This window comes from Anastrepha obliqua, chromosome 2, assembly GCF_027943255.1.
Source record: "Anastrepha obliqua isolate idAnaObli1 chromosome 2, idAnaObli1_1.0, whole genome shotgun sequence".
Lineage (NCBI taxonomy): Eukaryota > Metazoa > Arthropoda > Insecta > Diptera > Tephritidae > Anastrepha > Anastrepha obliqua.
The window spans coordinates 99,355,894-99,375,218 of NC_072893.1; the positions used below are offsets into that span (position 1 = coordinate 99,355,894).

General features: G+C 36.7%; 1 protein-coding gene across 6 annotated transcripts in view; it reads left to right on the top strand.

The window, feature by feature from the left end:
- LOC129237134 (probable cyclin-dependent serine/threonine-protein kinase DDB_G0292550) overlaps positions 1-19,325 on the top strand; it is a 73,236-nt gene that overhangs the window by 44,819 nt on the left and 9,092 nt on the right. For 3 of the 6 annotated variants that reach the window (XM_054871610.1, XM_054871611.1, XM_054871612.1), the window contains exons 5-6: positions 918-1,012; positions 1,084-1,252. In XM_054871610.1, the coding sequence (XP_054727585.1) occupies positions 918-1,012; positions 1,084-1,252 (264 nt within the window). Of the gene's footprint in view, positions 1-917; positions 1,013-1,083; positions 1,253-1,317; positions 2,424-4,506; positions 4,666-4,813; positions 5,175-19,325 lie in introns of those variants that run through there. The other 3 variants (XR_008581744.1, XR_008581745.1, XM_054871614.1) reach the window with 3 other exon arrangements.

Genomic DNA, 19,325 nt, shown 5'->3' on the forward strand with positions numbered 1-19,325 from the left:
CCATTTAAGATGCAATGGATGGGGCAAGGCAAGAGAAACATTGGAACTTGTGACGTCTACTACAGCTGCTATGTAGAGGAGCGCAAGAGAGACTTCGTCGCCGACTGTCGTTCCGCTACCCGACCAAGACAAGGTGAGATACTTGGGGTGCCCAACTTGTGCCGGTTAGCACGAGACAGAAACGACTAGCGCGCTTTATTAAACTCGCTTCTCATTTGAAACAGTTTACGTACTTACACACAAGACGCTTTGAAAATAAATATAATCACATCACAGCTTGTCAAAACGAAAATAATGCAGTGCTGCTAAACCATGTGCAACGTTGAATACAAGGGCATTTTTTTTTCTTCGATACTCGTTAGGTGTTGGTGAATCCAAGGCAGCTAATATTGTATATTGTGGCAAATCACAAATGTTCGCGAAACTACTGGCAATACCGATCGAATGAAATACTAAAAAAAAATCTAGAATACCAGAAGACAACACACAAGATATGAGTGGCCACATATAGAAATTACGATAGTTGTTAAGTACATGTACCTATATAAGCAAAGGTCACGCGGCCAAAGTAATCAATCTTAAGTTGAGCGTGTGACCGGGTAAATGTATGGTAAAGTGATTAAGTATTGAAATTAAATAAAACAACCAAGATGTGTTGTTTGAGTGTGTGATTTTTATTTAGCGGTCCAGTAATTCAACTCAGAGGAATTATGGAGAGACGTTTTAAGTTGAAAGAGAAAGTTGTAGCATTTTTTCTTTTCTTGCACCGGGGAAAACCGTATACTATTCTTATGTTGTATTACAAATTCTTTTTAAAACAATTAGTGAACAACTTTTAGTTTTAGATCCATATACCAGAACCTTCTTCAAATTTGATTTTAATAAATACATGTGTTTAATTTCATTATTTTGACAAGCTGACTCGAAAATGGCGCAATGCAAAGGAAATTCGAAGAGAAAACAGGAAGCAAGGTCCCTACAATTTACTTCCAGTATTGAGAAAGTAAAGGATGTAAGAATAAAAAATGTTATATGATATTTTATTTTACAATATGCATTGATTCATTTTGTTTTCCTTAAAAGTATGGATGGTACTGGGGCCCGTTATCAAGCGAAGCAGCGGAGAAAGTTCTTTCTACTGAACCAGATGGAAGCTTTATTGTACGAGACAGTTCTGACGACCATTACATTTTCTCCCTAAGCTTTAAACTAAATAATTGTGTTCGTCACGTTCGAATAGAACAAGATCAAGGTAATTAAATGCACTTAGATTCCTCACGATCTAAATTAATTCCAATATAATAAAATTATAATTAGTTTTGAGCGAGTGGAGGCCGGTTATAGAATGAAGAAAGTGAGGAAGAAGATAAACACAATAGTTGAGGGTCCACAAATTATGTATTAGAATCAGAGAATTATTTATTATTTAGAATCAGTATTGCCGCTGAGCAAACTATTACCACCTTGTAATCCTCGAAATCATCATATGGGTGTAATGCATATGGATGTAATCATATAGCTGCTAGCACATTAAAATTCACTTCATAAGTATTTTGTGAATTGGAAATAAAGGTTTATAAAACATTAGCGCATCGAACTTCCGTTGCGGAATCTTCGTATAAGGAAAATCATGCGATAATAATCGCAAGACGCAAGCAAACGTGTGCTAGGCAAATAATAGTAATACTTGTTGTGGATAATAGGCAAACAACAAACTCGTTGGAAGATCAAACGAATTCGCCCAGCCGCTATTACTTCACAAAAGAGTCCTTGATAAAAGCCGCTGCGACGCTGGTTTGTTGTATACTATTTTTATTTTTACGCATTTATTTCACAGCTCTTTTGCACCATCATTCATATATTGCAGGCGCCTTCGATTCGCCTTCTCTGCTTTCAATCTCTGGACTCTGCTCACTTGACGAAAAATTTCCATGTGAAAGCAAGAACAGAGTTATGCAGCAAGATTCGCCGCCAGCGAGTGTAGTTATACCTCATAAAACTGGCTCACTATTTTCAATGCTGTCAACTCTTTTCTTAGAGAGTTACATTAGACTGCGTTTATACAGAGGGACTTTTGTTGCTTCTACTTTCCCAATTCTCTTATGATGTTCCCGCCGTGTTCACACATCTTGCAATAGAACGCAAAGGGTGTTGACAAGGCACGAGCATCACAAGTAACGTGTTTAAGCTACAACAAACTCGGTGAAACACCAAAATGATGAAAAAGGTTTTTTCTAATAGCGGCCGCCCCTCGGCAGGCAATGGCAAACCTCCCAGTGTATTTCTGCCATGAAATGGCTCCTCATAAAAAATATCTGCCGTTCTGTGTCGGTTTGAAACTCTAGATCCCTCCATTTGTGGATCAACCTCAAGACGCACGGCACAAATAGGAGGAGGAGCTCGGCCAAATACCCAAAAAAGGGGGTACGCGACAATGATAAATATATACATATATATAAGTGAAAAAAATTAAGTTCTTGAGTTTTAAATGAATCCATTAGATATATATAAGATATATAAATACTTTAAATTTAAGAAAAACAAAACGGATATCAGAATAACAATCTAAACCATTTCCTGTTGGATTTTATAAAGGGTCGATTGGATGTATTAATGATACATTCTATACTATATATAGGCCATTATTCTGATTAATTTTAAATATTGCTAAAGGATCATGCTATAAATATTTTTTATAAGTTTCAGCAACATAATATCTATTAGAAGTAAATAAGGTGTTACACTCTATGTACAATCTGTATGAGTGTAATATAAAAAATGTGGATAATGAACACGGGAGTGCAATATTAAAAGGAGAATATATGTATGTATATGTATAATGAGAATAAAAGTGCCATGTATTAAGGAATTGTGAGACTTACACGTAATGACAGATTTGAAATATAATGGAGTTATAATATATAATAATAAGTAATATGTAATAGTAAATGAGTAATGCAAATGAGGTGTGACCAATATCAGACCATTCACCGGCTCTCAGCGAATTTAAAAGAAGCAGCTGATTGCCTAACGTAACAGGATTATGACAGCGGTTTGTTTACGAAAAAACTGAGATTGTGTTCGTGATATACAAAAAAAAAATTCAACACAGTCTTCACTAATGTTACTTTGTTGTCGTCTGAACAACGACAAATGAGCGGACAGATTTCTGTTGCCGAGTCCCGGCAACACCATAGGGGATGGCTAAACCTGGTTATCCATCATCCTTGGTTACTTGCGGATGTTAAAACCTAGTAATCTATCGTCCTTGCAAGGAATCAAGGAACAATTCTCGGCCCTTTTTTATAGTTTTTTTTTATTTGAAACTACATGCAAGGCCTTCCTACGACTATTTGTGATTGAAGATTGTGTTATAACCACTTCAGAAAATTCAAGATGTCCTTGAATCCAATTTTTCTTAATCAAATATAAAGAGCTCACAGTCTCTTGGATTTGTTCCACTTGGAACAATTGTTCCGATTATTGGATTTTGATTGAAGGCAAGACTCGGTCTAATAATGTATGCATTTGATTTCTAAAATATGTACTAATAATGCATAAATTCTATTGTATTTGCGGTTTTAACCCATATATCAAATAAAATCTTGTATGGTACTAGATTTTACTTGGGTTTGAATTATGAATGAATTTTTTCCAAATGTATTTTTAAAGTTGTATAACGGTGAATATTCAGAATTATTCTTTGTTTCACAACAACAAAAATAATTTATTAGATGAACTTTTCAGAAAATATTAAGAATGAACTATATTGCTTGCCAAAAAAAAATATCAAGCAGATTGTTAATATTTGCTTAAAAAATCGCGTGGATATGACTTTAAACGCACAACAAGTATTCAAATTACACTAACAGCTTAATTCTTAGCTAATATTCCAATTATGAGTTTCTTTTGTGATATTGTATTGTGATTTTATTCTTGAAAAACTGCTGATTACAGTGTCTAATACCAGTACACAATATGAACAGTCGAACGTTGGCGCAAACAAAGAAGACGTAAGAAGTTTAAAAACTTTATTATATTTACTCATTTACTTCTCTTGTTTATTTCTATTTTATGTGCGTATACGAAAGGAACAGCACAAGAGCAGCTTTAGTTTGCACAAGTTCCTGCAAGCGGAATTCCGAACTGCAAGCAAGGAAAAATACGATAGGAAGTGGCGGGACATCTGACGCGCTAAGGGAACCTTTCCATTAAATTTCAATAGCTACCGCCAATTGTTTGCTCGTAATAACTGCTACCTATGTTATACATTTATGAAAAATAATGTTAGGTTTATGTATTCTCTATGATGATCATGCAACTGAACGCAGGTATTTTGAAAAGTAGTTTATTTCAATTCTAGCCCAATACTTAAAATTTCTATATTTATTTGTTTAACGGTATTGAAAAATACGATACATGTTGATTTGTTAAATTATACAATTTAATATGTGATGTTATTAAATAAAAAAGATAGTACGTTTTTAATATAACCAATAATTTCAGACTTTATCACACTGGAAGGGCCAGATTCGGTATCGTTCACCCAAGGCAAAAGTTAAATTGTAAACTACTGGCGGTTGTTCTCGAACATATAATACATACACATATGTATAATCAATTCAAACAGCAGCAATATTGGATGGATTACCTGAACTCAGAACTGTAGGTTATGAAATAACTATATATTTATATTTAATAGCTATTTTTTCATATTGACTAATACCAAATTTGCTGTAGGAAAGTGCAAGTTTACAAGAGAGTTCAGTAGAGCTTTATAAACACATCAGATATAAATTAACTTTGCTTTCAGTACTTCACATCTCCAGCTTTGAATCCGTTAAATGTATCATTGGAAATTGTGTACAATGCTGCTATAGAGGACGATGGCGCGTCAAGATCACCCCGCTCTTTAATTGCTCATGAGGAGTCAATACCTGCAGCTGTGGTAAAAAAAAAACAAGTTTTGTATGGAACTAATCAAGGCGACTCTATTAAAAGCGTATCAACAGGCCAGCTGATTTGTTTTTTTTTCTTTCGCCGTGTACATTCGGATGTCAACACAAAATTGAATTACGAAAAATGTATTACTTACATTCAAATATTGTAATTTAAAATTAAAGTTTTGTAATGAAGTTATTATGATCATTTTAAAATAATTTCAACGCGTCAAATGAATTGATTCATTTTTCTATTTTGGCTTCACAAATAAATAGCTTCTTAGTTTTCTACTTTGACGTGATATTCTAATGTACGAAATGTTGTTGTTGGCCTAGTGTCACCACCTTTAATGAATTCGCATTGGAACAAACTAGCCCATGATTTTCTGATAACTGTTTGTTACGCTGCACTTCGGATTCAACTGAAACGCCCTTATTGAATTATGTTCAGTTGTATAATGGATATTTCAAAAGACGCGCCTAGATGTTATTTTAAAAGAAAGCATGTAGAAATTTAGATCCGTTCTACCGATCCGGCTACCGTTTTTGAAAACCGAATAATCAGCCGAAATTCCGATATCAATTGGCCGCCGCAGCTGTGATTTAAGCCCGTTGGACTATTTTTTGTGGGGATCCGTTAAGGACAAATGCTATGCGAACCATCCAGAGACGATTGATGCTTTAAAACACGAAATCGAAGTCGCCATTCATGAAATTGGAGCCCAAACAATCGAAAATGTGCTTAAAAATTGGGTTGATCGAATGGCCTACTGTAAAGCCAGTCGTGGCAGTCACTTGAACGATATTATTTTTCATTCATAAATGACAGTGTTTAATCTTCAAAATAAAAAAAAAGTTTGAAAAAATATTGATTAGTTTTTTTTTATAGCCGATTCAAAAACCAAATTTTACATGGGCCACCCTATATAGGTATTCATATGGGAAAAATGACATAATGTAAATGTCCGCCATGAGCACGTCTACGGGCTGTCATACGAGAACTAAAATTTTCAAGGAGTTGGCGCATTTTCGCATTGAATTTAGCAGTCCCGATTAAAAGGCGTATTTCTTCTCTGAAGTAGTTGTTGGTTTATTCACAGAGACTTTACTTTTTAAAAAGTAGTCTAGTGCCATTAGTTCGCAAGATCTAGGTCGCCAGTTCATGTCACCATCATGACCAGGAAACCTAGATCGTAATAAAAAAATATTTTTCCGTGTTGTGTGACTTATGGCTTAACTCCTTATTTTCATTCCATTTCATAGAAATAGTTACAGCATTTACTGATGACTTGGCTGTTGCATATGGTTCAATCAGTGCTTTCAATCTCTTTGTAGATATTAATCACGATGTGGACCTGCTAAGAGAGTGGTCGCAAATCCTATGCTTATTCTAAACAATAAAATGAGGTTAATGGATTTTAATCTTTGTGGCATGGAAGCGCCGAGTGGGAATATTATTTTCCACTCTACACATAAACAGTGTACGACACAAATTATTTACCCAATAATTTAACACTGTCTGTCTAATAGAAGCATTTTTTTTTTAAATTGCATGGTAACTAGCTAATAATAAATAAACTAATGAACAATTTTTTTTTTGTTTTTGTGTACTACAATTAATATGTTTTAATGGTGCTTTGCACAAAACCTGCAAAAGAGTTGATTACTGCATGAGGTTGTGCGGCTTTTGCCGCTTTCGCTGTTGTCAAGCGAAACGGATGTGTTTACGGACCGCTCTGCAAACATGTGTTTTTAAAAATCCAAATCTGGACACAATTGATATTCGTATTGAGACTATTTTTTTTAAATTTTCTACATTTTTCTCTCCTCTGCAAAAACTTATTTTTCATATGAAAAACATAGTGTTTTTTAAATATTAACTGTTTGCAGTAATTTTCGCAATCCATGGATTCCAAAGGTGCAAACTGCAAATCCGTATCATTCCCAATCGAAATGCTTGAAATTGAAATTTGAAAAGGTCGAACTAAGGAGCAGCAGGAGATTTGGTGGCTCCTAAAACACTCAGGCTAAAAAGCCCATTGTATTTAAAGCTCTGGAAAGGGGGTGGATAGTCAAGGAGGGAAGGAGAAAAGTATCAGAGAAAGAGACAGGAAAGAATAGAGATAGAGATAGTTAGTCCTGTGAGAATTTTCCGGATTCTTTGGCAAATCTGTAAATATCCTCCAGTTTTAGAGAACGAATATTACTCATTCTCATAACATCGGAACCCAAAACTCGTAGCCGTGCTCTAGCAAAGGCAGGACACTCACAGAGAAAGTGCTCGGTGGTACCCGCCTCCTCCAAGTATGACAGGCACACCGGGTCCTCGATGATTCCAATGGTGGTCATATGCTGACCCCATGGGTTGTGTCCTGTAATGATACCGACCATCAACCGAATGTCTTTCCTTCTAAGTTTTAGTAGAAAATTTGACATTTTTCTGTTCGGATTATCCATTCAGCTACTTTCAGGATGACAAAAACTTCTGTTTGTGAAACAGTTGCCATTTCCCCCATATCATAGTGATACTTATTACTATCGTTTAAGTACCATCCGGTTCCAGACCTTATTTCATTCTTGGACCCATCGGTAAAAAAAATATCCGTCAATTCCCTGCATGCATTCTGGATTGCTCCATTGCTCACGCAAACTGGCATCAGGTCTGGGTATCAGGTCGTCTTTGGGTGCCAAAAACAGAGGATACTGCTCATATAGTAACTTAAAGATTTCTCTGTGTCCCGAAGCTCCATCTTCGTGCCAGAAACCATATTTATGGAGTCTACACATTGCTTTTATTGCTTCCTGTTGTATCTTAAGATCCAGGTGGAGCAAATCAATCATAGCATTTAGGGCATCACCAGAGGTTGTACTCATGGCACCCTTGATGCATAAACATACACTTCCGTGCAGCCTGTATAGTTCCGGGATTGTGGACTTAACCATGCTCCGTCGTCACCATACCACAGAAGCGTAAGTGATGATTGGTCTGATAAGTGCTGTGTATATCCATAGGACCACAGCAGGTTTCAGACCCTAGGTTTTACCAACGGCTCTAATTACTCCTAGATATTTAACTTCATCGGAAAGACCAAGTGTTACACCTTTCAGTGTTGGAAGACTGAGTCCATATAATTTCCGTTTTCTCGTAAACAAGACTATGGGTGTTTTGTTCGGATTAACTGAAAGACCTTGTCTCATGCACCAGCCATCGATTTTGTCAAGAATCCTCTGCACTTTCGTGCAAAGCCTCCTTAAGGATTTATCCGATGTTAGCGCGCAGACATCGTCCGCATATGTTTAGACATGAAAACCGAGTTCCTGCATCTCCGCTAGTAGAGAGTCTATGACGAAGCACCACAGCAGATGAGAAAAAACACCCCCTTGGGAACATCCTTGCCTAGCCCTGACTGCGTTTTGTTCGTCACCGCTCCCACCAGCGGTTAACAGCCTCTCAGAGCGCATGGAATATATCCGTTTTACAATGGTTTGATTAACTCCGTGTCGTTCAGCTGAAGAACATATCGAGCCGAAAGTGGCATTATCAAAAGCCCCCTCAATGTCCACGAACACGCCCATTGTGCATTCGTCAGCTTCCAGCCCGGCTTCAATCTTGCTAACAAGATCGTGTAAGGTTGATTCACATGATTTTCCACTCTGGTAAGCGTGTTGATTTCTACTAAGTGGACTTCTCGGCAATACCCCCACTCGAATATGTTTCTCCACCACTCGTTCTAGACTTTTCAACACGAACGATGTCAAACTGATTGGTATACAACTTTTTGCTAGGGAATAGTCGTCTTTTCCTGGTTTCAGAATAAATACTACTCTTACGCGTATTTAACCAAATGCAAGACAGGCTGTGAAGATCCTTTTCAGGGCCTCAATCAGCCTGTCTCCTCCTTTTTTAAGTATTGCTGGATATATTCCGTCAGGTCCAGGGGACTTGAAGTTCACAAAGGAAGGCAAGGGAAACCTTATCGATTCTTTTGTCACTATCCGACTAGCAATATACCAGCTGTAGCTAGAGGTTCCACCGTTGCTACCGTTATTGTTCATGCCACTCTCTACTTCAGAGAGAGTTCTACTACTCCGAAAATGGGTTTTGAGTAGAGGATTAAACGTTTCCGATTTTGAAATGGTGTATGAACCATCAGGTTTTCGAATGGAATCCAGCCTTACTGAGCGGTCTAGACGAAGGAACTTACAAAGTCTCGCTGTTTCCCTCATTTCTTCGAAATGCCAATGACCAATATGTGTTAGGAAAATTAGATGAATTTCCCAATCTTCGTTATACGTGCGATGAATGATAGCAGTCGCCCATCGGCAGTCAATGGCAAACCTCCGAGTGTATTTCTACCATGAACACGCTGCTCATAAAAAATACCTATCGTTCGGCTACTTTTTCCCGCGCGCCCGGAGTTTTCAGAGGGGCCCGGACTCGAGATTATACGTATTTATATGAATTAGACATAATTGGAAAGGGCCCGCATTTGCAATTTTCCCCCGGGGCCCGGATATGCTCTCTACGGCCCTGGGTGGTGTACTTATTGCTACATGCAGTCATCTTCGTGCCTCTTTTTATGTGCTATCGGATTCTGATTCTTGATCAATTTTGCGTAAAATTACAAGGCGCGTTTATCGTGTTGTTTATTTGCTTGTCCTATATTCCGCCTGGCAGCTCTGATGTCATATATAAGGCACATATTGACAACATCTTAACACTATATGCGAAAGTTGGTGACGGTTAACTTTGTGTCTTAGGCGATTTTAATTTGGGCAATATATCTTGGAGCTTTATGGATAATAATAATTTTCTCACTCCATCTAATGTTAATAGTTTGTGCAAATCATACTTCATTGATAACTTGCTATGTATATTATTGAATTATCACAAATCAATAGTTTTGTAAATGAACTTAATCGTATTTTAGACTTAATATTTGTTAGTTCTAATATTAATTATACGCTTTCGCTTGCAGCCAGTTACATTTCGCCTTCGAATCGCCATCATAGTCCGCTGGTGTTGGAAATTTAATTTTTTAAATACTTCAAACTTCAAAGTAATAGTCCAACAGTTGCTTTTAATTACTCTTGATGTAATTTTATTGAATTAAATAATTTATTTCCACTGGATTGGTATCGACAATTTGAAAATGTGGATGTGGCTGGCTGTTACAATATTTTTAAATCTGTAATATCTGAAACTTGCGTGAGTCATATCCCAATGTTAAGTACTAAGCCTTCGAAACGGCAGTGGTTCTCTAAAGAACTCAAACGTCTAAGGAACTTGAAGAATAAATTTTATAAAAAACAAAAGCATTCAATGATGCCGATTTTCGTAAGCGGTATGTGTTTTACAGATGTAAACTCAATTTCAATTAAATTTGTACCGAAGATATACTGGTATTGTAGAGAGAAATATTAAATATAATCCAAAATCCTTTTGAAGTTACATAAAATCTAAGAAAAACTGTTCAAATATACCTGCTTCTGTTCATCTTAAAGTGGTCTCAGCTAATTCATTTCTGATGCTGTCAATCTCTTTGCTAATTTTTTTTCTTCGAATTTTATTTCAAGCAATACGGATTTTCAGCTTGCTCAAGACACCCTGTCTAATTTAGATACTTCCATCAATTTTGGGAAATTAAATTTGACTGACGAGGATGACATTGTTGGCATAAATCACCATAACCCTTCCACTAGTACCGATGTTGATGGTTTATCGGTTACCCTAATAAAAAGTTGCCCAGCTTTGATAACGCCTTTAAAGCTCATTTTCAACATGTCACTTTCCGCCGGAGTTTTCATTGAAGACTGGAAATTAACTTACATTACGCCTATCCTTAAAAGCGGCAATAAAAATAATATTGAAAATTATAGGCCGATTTGCAAACTTACTACAGTTTCGAAATTATTTGAGTATATAATCAAAGACAAAATATACTTTGGTGTTAAACATTTACCATGTCCCAATCAACATGGTTTTATCCCGGGCAGATCTACATTAACAAATTTAGCTGTCTTTACGGAGGACTATTTGGAAACATTTTAAAGAGGTTTCCAAATGGATGCAATCTATACAGATTTCTGTAAGGCTTTTGATAGAGTATCTCACTCAATATTAATTGCTAAACTTGAGCGTTTCCGCTTTCACTCTCAATTTCTTAAGTATCGTCTTATTCTTTGATTGCTTCGTCTGGTGTTCCCCAAGATAGTGTCCTAGGTCCGCTATTATTTATCCTCTTCATTAACGATATTTCTTCCTGTTTTTCATTGTGTAATTTTCTTCTATACGCGGATGATCTTAAAATCTATTATGAAATTAAATGTTCAGAAGATTCATCCATTCTCCAGTGTGAGTTGAATAACTTATATTGGTTATGTTGGTGTATGCGTAATCCATTGTTTCTAAACATTAGTAAATGTCACTATACCTCGTATGCGAAAGTTTTTAATGTTGTTCCAACAGCTTACTAGATCTCGAACTCGCCGCTAAAATCAATAAACATAAACTTTATTCTTTCTAAATCGTTCGCAATCTTAGCCTTTATTCGTCGAAATAGTTCTTCGTTTTCTGATCCCTATACTCTCAAACTGTTGTATTCGTCCTTAGTTTGGTCCAGGTTAGAATACGCGGTATTTGTTTGGAGACCGTTTTATACAGTCTATATTAATAGATTAGAGTCTGTTCAGAGAGCTTTTGTGCGTTTTGCTTTGCACTCGATGAAATTCGTTGATCCCATCCCCTCTTATTAATAAATCTAATGTCCGTAGAGTCTAGACATGTTCTGTTGTCGACGTGTTTTGTCTTTGATATTTTTGCGGGCTCAATAGTGTGCGGGCTTCTCAATAAAATTAATTTTAATGTTCGCTCACGCATTCGCCGTTGTAATTAACTGTTTTTTGTGGGTATTGCTAAAACTGTTTATGTAATAAACGCTCCTTTTAGAAGGACGCTAGCTCAATTTAATGATTATTCTTCTTCCTTAATCTTTGATTTCTCTTACTCTAAGTTTACTTTTAAGAAGTTACTTATAAGAATCTTGTCATAAGGTGTTAATTTGTATCTACCTATGTAATAGTCTGCAAGCCTCTTGTTTGTTGATTAAATAAATAAATAAATTTTGCCTCAATCACCTCCAGTAGGTTTTTTATTAAACTAACGAATCTCCTAATGACGGTGATTGAAGCAAAATTTAGCGAAAAAATAGGAGCAATGTAAAAAGCACAAAACGTATGTAAAAGAAGTGTGCGTGAAATACATAAAATTCGCGAAATATATTAACTGTAAGCTTTAACGAACAATGTGACAAAATATGTAAGGAACTACAGAAAACCAGAGAGGAAATTTCAAAGATATACAATGAAACCAAAAATGTAAACTAAACAAGAGATAACGGCCGAATGCCGTATGCAGCAGTATTAAAAAACGGTATTGATCTCAAATCAGTTGTGCCAGTCTTAAAAAAATATGCACATTAATGATTAAATTGAAGCAAAAAAGTGAAAAAACAAAATTTGATTTAAATGCAAAAGTTGATCCGGGAAATTTAAAAATCCAAATATGGAATCACGGAGTTATAGTGATTGGAGCTGAAAATGAAAACGAAAATGTTAGTGAAAGCTACGATATAAAAATAGCTCAGTCTGTAAGAAGAGGCGTATGTTATAATTAATGGAGTATAAGCATATACTTGTCTTTCCAACGATGGGTAAGGATAAACACTTTCACATGGGCATAGATACCACTTTTATTATGATTCGTGTCCTAAGTAGGCTAAAATGTAGATTGAAAATATTATATGTCATCTTAATGCTTAGAGCCTATCATCTAAAATTGATGAATTCAGATATATTTTTGAGTTTTCTGATGTAGATGTTGTGTGTGTATCTGATATATGGTTCTCTACGTGGCATAATGACGATTCGTTTTGCGTTAATGGTTATAAAATTTTCCATTTAGATAGAGTAAAGCGCACAACGAACCCATTGCGAGGTGTATGCGGCATCACTGTTTCTATGTGCGATGCGTCTTCCAAACCTACCTAGAGCCAAGCGTGGTGGTGGCGTTGCAGTATTTGTCAAAAATAGTCGTTCTTGCTCCCTCAAGTGTATTTCAGAAACTGCCAACTTAATAAAGACATTCATTGAAATAACATCTAAGCATGATGAAATCCTTATTGGTTGTGTATGTAGACCTCACTGGTACATCGTCTATGCACCATTTGTTGATTTCATTGAAAATTTGTCTCTTAATTATAAGAATATAGTTGTAGCAGCAGATTTTAACAGAGACCTGCTATATAAAGGATGGTTCGCGCCAGCCAAGCTTGGGCTTGTTCCCTGCTAACGGGTCAATGCCTACACATTCACGCAAACTAGTTAGTATGTAGCTCTTTGCTAGATATATTTTTTGTTAACACGTTCCCTGTCCGCTGAGCCACATATGGTTCAGGAAACGTGCGCCTGATAAGCACTAATACGTTCCTGAGCCATATGTGTGTCAGGGGGTAAAACTTCTAAAGCAAATTATTGGACTGGGCGTAACGGAACTGTGCAGTTTCTGCACTGGACGTGCTGGTACGATAATAAAGTAAAGAAAAACGCCGGGACATACGAAAAAATATTTTTATTGTACCCAGAAATCACAAATTATTTTTAATTATTTCTTATTACGACACTCCCAGGCTTACCCAAATCAGCAATATCGGGGTCACGCCCTATGTAAATATCATAATTCCAGGCAAAACCCTCTTCTGTGCACAGTTTATAGATTTTCAAGCCGTATTTATGAGCTTTTGATGGGTTGTATTGACGGAAAGATATCCTGCCTCTAAACGGCATCATCGACTCGTCAATGACGATACATTCACCAGGTATTAGTAAGCTCTTCCAGTTATTGATAACAAGGTCCAAAAGTGGTTTTATTTTGTATAGACGTTCGTTTTGATCCCTCGGAACTTCATTATCAACAAAGTGCCAGCAACGTTATAATGACGAGAACCGATTATATGACATGTTTACGTTGAGAAATATTGGACTTGTCGGTCAATTTTGCATTTTTGTATTGGGACAGGGAACGTGTTAACTATACCCCAATTCTCCTAATTGACCAGCTTTCTGTTCCTATGAGCATCAGTTTATGTATTACTGCAGTTGGTTCGAAGCAGACGTGGAAAAAATGTCGTGTGATCAGGATCGGAACAAAAATCAATCTATATTCGAATAATTTAATGTTAATGTAAATGTATAAAATGAGAAATTTGTGTGTTTACCCCATTCTGTAAATAATTACAATTCTAATCTGAATGTTGTGATGCCCAGTTTTTGTTTCGAATGCGTCGACAATTGTGAAGAAGTACAGTCTATACTTGGTGTCAAATCCAATGCGGCCGGTCTGGATGGCATTCATCCAAAGTTTCTAAAATGTTTGTTACATATCTTACCTACGCTCTGAATACCATCTTGACCACGTCAATCTTTCCTAATGCTTGGAAGAGAGCCAAAATTATACCAATAAAGAAACCGAATGGTGTCTACCGCCCGATTTCAATGCTGCCGTTTCTATGTGAAGTTCTTGAGCGTATTATGCGCCATCAGATAAACGCGTTTCTGTATAGGAACACTTTGGTGAACACATTGCAGTGGGGGTTTAGATGTAGTAGGAGCTGCACCACGGCACTCCTAACAGTGTCGGGTGATATACGGCTAAACAGTGACAAGAAGCGTGGGACTTTTCTTACTCTATTTGACCATTCCAAACCATTGGATTCCGTAGACCACAAACTTGTAACCCTGAAGCTTAGCTCGGCTTTAGCTCTTCTGGAAATATATTCCAGTGACCGATTACAAGCAGTATGGGGTGATAATACCATATCCTACTTCTTGCCTGTAAGCAGATGTGTACGTTAAGGATAAATTCTTGGACTTCTTTTGTTTGTGTTGTATATTAATGATTTGTTTATATATATATAGGGTGGGCCATGTAAAATTTGCTAACTAATCAATATTTTTCCAAACTATTTTTTTTTTTAAGATTGAACATTGTCATTTATGAATGAAAAATAATATCGTTCAAATGACTGCCACGACTGGCTTTACGGTAGGCCATTCGATCAACCCAAGCTCAAATTTCATGAATGGCAACTTCGGGCTTAAATCACAGCTCCGAGGCGGCCAATTGATATCGGAATTCAAAAACGGTAGCCAAATGTCGTCCATGTCATCCTCTTCAATTTTTTTAAACAAAAACTCGTTGAGCATGTCACGGTAACGCTCGCCATTTACTGTAACGGCGGAAGAAGAAGAAGACTCACCACTTTGGAAATAGGCTTTCAATATTTCCCAATTTTGTTCAAGCGTATAGCGTCCCATTTCGTAAATGTCAAACCTTTAAGTAAATTATGAACATATTTGACATGTTATTTGTGTTACCATTCTCAAAAAAATAGGTGGTTCAAAAAGCAAACGCTATATGGCCCACCCGTTATATATATAATTGTCGCGTACAGCCTTTTTGGGTGTTTGGCCGAGTTCTTCCTCCTATTTCGGTGTGCGTCTTGATGTTGTTCCACAAATAGAGGGACCTACAGATTCAAGCCGGCTCCGAACGGCAGATATTTTTCTGAGGAGCTTTTTCATGGCAGATATACACTTGTTTTTATTAATTTTGGTTTCATCGAGATTCGAACCAACGTTCTCTCTGTGAATTCCGAATGGTAATCAAGCACCAACCCATTCGGTTACGGCGGCCGTGTGTGATAAAATATAGTGATGTCCTTGTATAGGGTCCGCCATATATAATAACTTTGCGGAATTAAAAATGCTATAAAAAAGAAACTACTCAATATTTTTCCAAACTGTTTTTTTATTTTGAAATACAAACCTTCCGGTTAATGATGGAACACAACTTCATTCATATGGCTGCCTCGGCTACCATACCAAGGTCTTTACGGAAAATTCGTCTCAATGATATCTCCGAAATGTCCAATTGTTGAGAACGACGGTGAACTGATGTTCCTGGTGATTCACGAACACTCTCGGCCACAGCAGCAAAATTTTCGGGTGTACGCACGGTTTTTGGTCGGTCACGCATTGGTTTGTCAATAAGCAACCCAGTTTCTCTTACTTTTTTCGCAAAGTAACGCACATACGCTTCATTCGGTGTTTTTCTTCTTCCCATTGCCGTACGTAATTTTCGTACACATTCTGCAACATTACCATGATTTACAAAGTAATGTCGCAATATTTCCCAGCGTTCTTTGAGCGTATACACAACCATTTTTGTTCAGCGAAAGAATAAAACTAATTTTCTGTCAAATCAGATGACAGCTAAGTGTTACCTTTTTCAAATAATACCTGGTTCAAATCCGTAACGATAGATGGCGGGCCCTGTATATGCCGATGACGATGAAAATGAAGGAACATAAAGTAAACTCAAAAAACTAAGAAATTGTAAAACAAAGACCTAAATAATGAAAGGAGAATTACTTGTGAAAACAGAAACATGTTGAGGCACAATTAATGAAAAATATACCAAAAGAAGTGAAGAGCTCAATACTGATCTATATACTCTCGTATTACGTACATGGTATGGAAAACAAATCATTGCAAGCTGCATTTCTTCAATATGTCAAGTCTTTTGATATTTTCATATTACTTGAAACACACATAACAAACTGCATTGGTATTTGCATCAGCAATTTGAATTCTGACTTGAGACTCACAAGCAAGTGCACTTCTGACAACGAATTAATTCTTAATCCTGCTAAATCTCAATGTATCGTTATATAAAAGAAATAGCTCAAGCTTGAAGACTATACAGAAGTCAGACTAAATAACGATGTGATTAAATATGTGGAAGCTGTTAAAAATTTAGGGGTTACATTTAATAGAACTTTGATAGGGAGTAACCACATCTTTATTGCCATAGGCCAAATACGAGTATATGGTATGATACGAATTGTATGGACTACTCAACAGTTTACACCAGTAAATATTCGTGTGCTACTAGCTAAAACGTATTCATCACCAACCTTATTGTGTGGTTGGCATTTTTTGGTGCGTGCAGCAGGCTACATCGAAATATAAGACGTTATCACGTCAAAAAAATTATGATATTTGAAATATACAAATATAGAATAGCTTAATACAGGTAAAATGGGATATTTTTCACATTTCATTTTACTACATCTATTCACATATATCATGTAAAAAGTTTCAACATAAGCTATCCATTTATAAGTGATGTGCTAAGTGCTGTTAGACTACCTTTTGAACAAGAGAACGACATACCAAGCCCGCTAAATACAATATACAATGAAATGGACGACTACATGAAAAGGCAAGTGGAAGCTAGGTGGACTAATCTGACCACATGCAAAACAGCAAAAGTCATGTGTAGAACTAACGACAAAAAACTGACTCAATTCGTACTTATTCTCTCGTGAAAGGACTGCAGAACTATCATAGGTATGCTAACAGGTCATAATCTATTGGCTGCACATGCGTACAAGATAGGGATTGCTAACACGGACAAATGCAGGAAATGCATAGAGGATGTTGAGGAAACTTTAGAACACCTTCTGTGCATTTGCCCGGCATTATTAAAAACGCGTTTAAAATGCCTGGGAGCCCCCTTGTTTGAGGGTCTGGAGGACGTCTCAAAAGCGGATCTCCCAGCGCTGCTTAGATTCGCCAAAAGCGCTAACATCCTACATGATGTCTACTTTCGATATTCATAGAGGTCGGTCTCCATCTGGCATTGCTAGGGACCAGAAGCCTATGCGTGGCTTGTTGCCAACAAGGCTAACCTAACCTATCTATTTGTATACAACTTTTTTCTAGGCCATAAATACTAAACTAAGGTATGACTAAATTTTGCTCTCCGTATTTATATAATGTCGAATAACGTCGAAATTTCGACGCATGGTCGATCCTAGTATTTATTAAAACGCAAAAGTTCATCCCAATGATAATTTTCCCCATTGATAATCTCAATCAGTTGTGAATCACTTAAGGTAAATTTTCCGAAAAAGGCCTTTCTATATTCTCTTAGAAATAAATATAAAATAAAGTCCCGAAATACGTGCATATGTACGAATACATGTAATGTATTATAATAACTTCGCACAGAATGCTCCGAAAAGCAAGGTTTGTTTTGCATTTGAAAGCTATCCAGGAAGTTTATTTTCAACATAATTTCAAAGTAGTCTGTAAAAGGGGTATGGCAATATGGTTCCCACGATATTGGAGAGTTTTTATTCATAATGCAACGTTTTGGCGGCCGCCGCAGCCGAATGAGTTGATGCGTGACTACCATTCGGAATTTGGAGAGACCGTAGATTCGAGTTTCCGTAAAACACCAAAATGAAGAAAAATGTTTTCTAATAGCTCCTCATAAAAATATCTGACGTTCTGTGTCGGCTTGAAACTGTAGACGCACGCTACAAATAAGAGAAGGAGCTCGACCAAACTCCCAAAAAGGGTGTACGCGCCAATCATTCAAACTTTCAAACAACAATGGAAGTCTAAATCGTTTCCACTTATGGTGAAAAGATTTTCTACTTATCAGACCGTTTCGGCTCTGAGCGAATTTGACAGAATCAGCTATCGGGCTGACGTGACTTGGGTCTTTTTAACGAAAAAACTGAGATTGTGTTATGATATACGAAACAATCAACCAATGACCACACTTCATCGCTATCTGAACAACGACTGATTGTACGATTGTGTTAATACATGTGAAATGTTTGTGCTATTATAGTAGTGATATACGAAAATTGCAATCAACCAATGACCACACTTCATTGCTATCTGAACAACGACTGATTGGACGATTGTGTTAATACTCGTACATGTGAAATGTTTGTGCTATTATATTAGTGATATACGAAAAAACTCAGATTGTGTTATTGATATACGAAACAATCAACCAATGACCACACTTCATTGCTATCTGAACAAAAACTGATTGGACGATTGCCTTAATACATGTGAAATGTTTGTGCTATTACATTAGTGATATAGTGATATGCTTTTTTCCGTTGTTCAGATAGCAATGAAGTGTGGTCATTGGTTGATTGTTTCGTATATCAATAACACAATCTCAGATTTTTCGTTAAAAAGAAAGGGTTTCGTGACCCAAGTCACGCCAGCCAAATTGCTGATTCTGTCAAATTCGCTCAGAGCCGAAACGGTCTGATAAGTAGAAAATCTTTTCACCATAAATGGAAACGCAATCGTTGTCATCTGAACCATAGGTAATAGATGCGAAATTCTTTAATGTTGTGTGAGAGCGCGTCCAGGAGTTCGTTTCAAAACTTGCCACATTTCCACCCCATGGGCTGATGAACAGCTGTTAGTCGAAATGGATTTTGAGGTTTT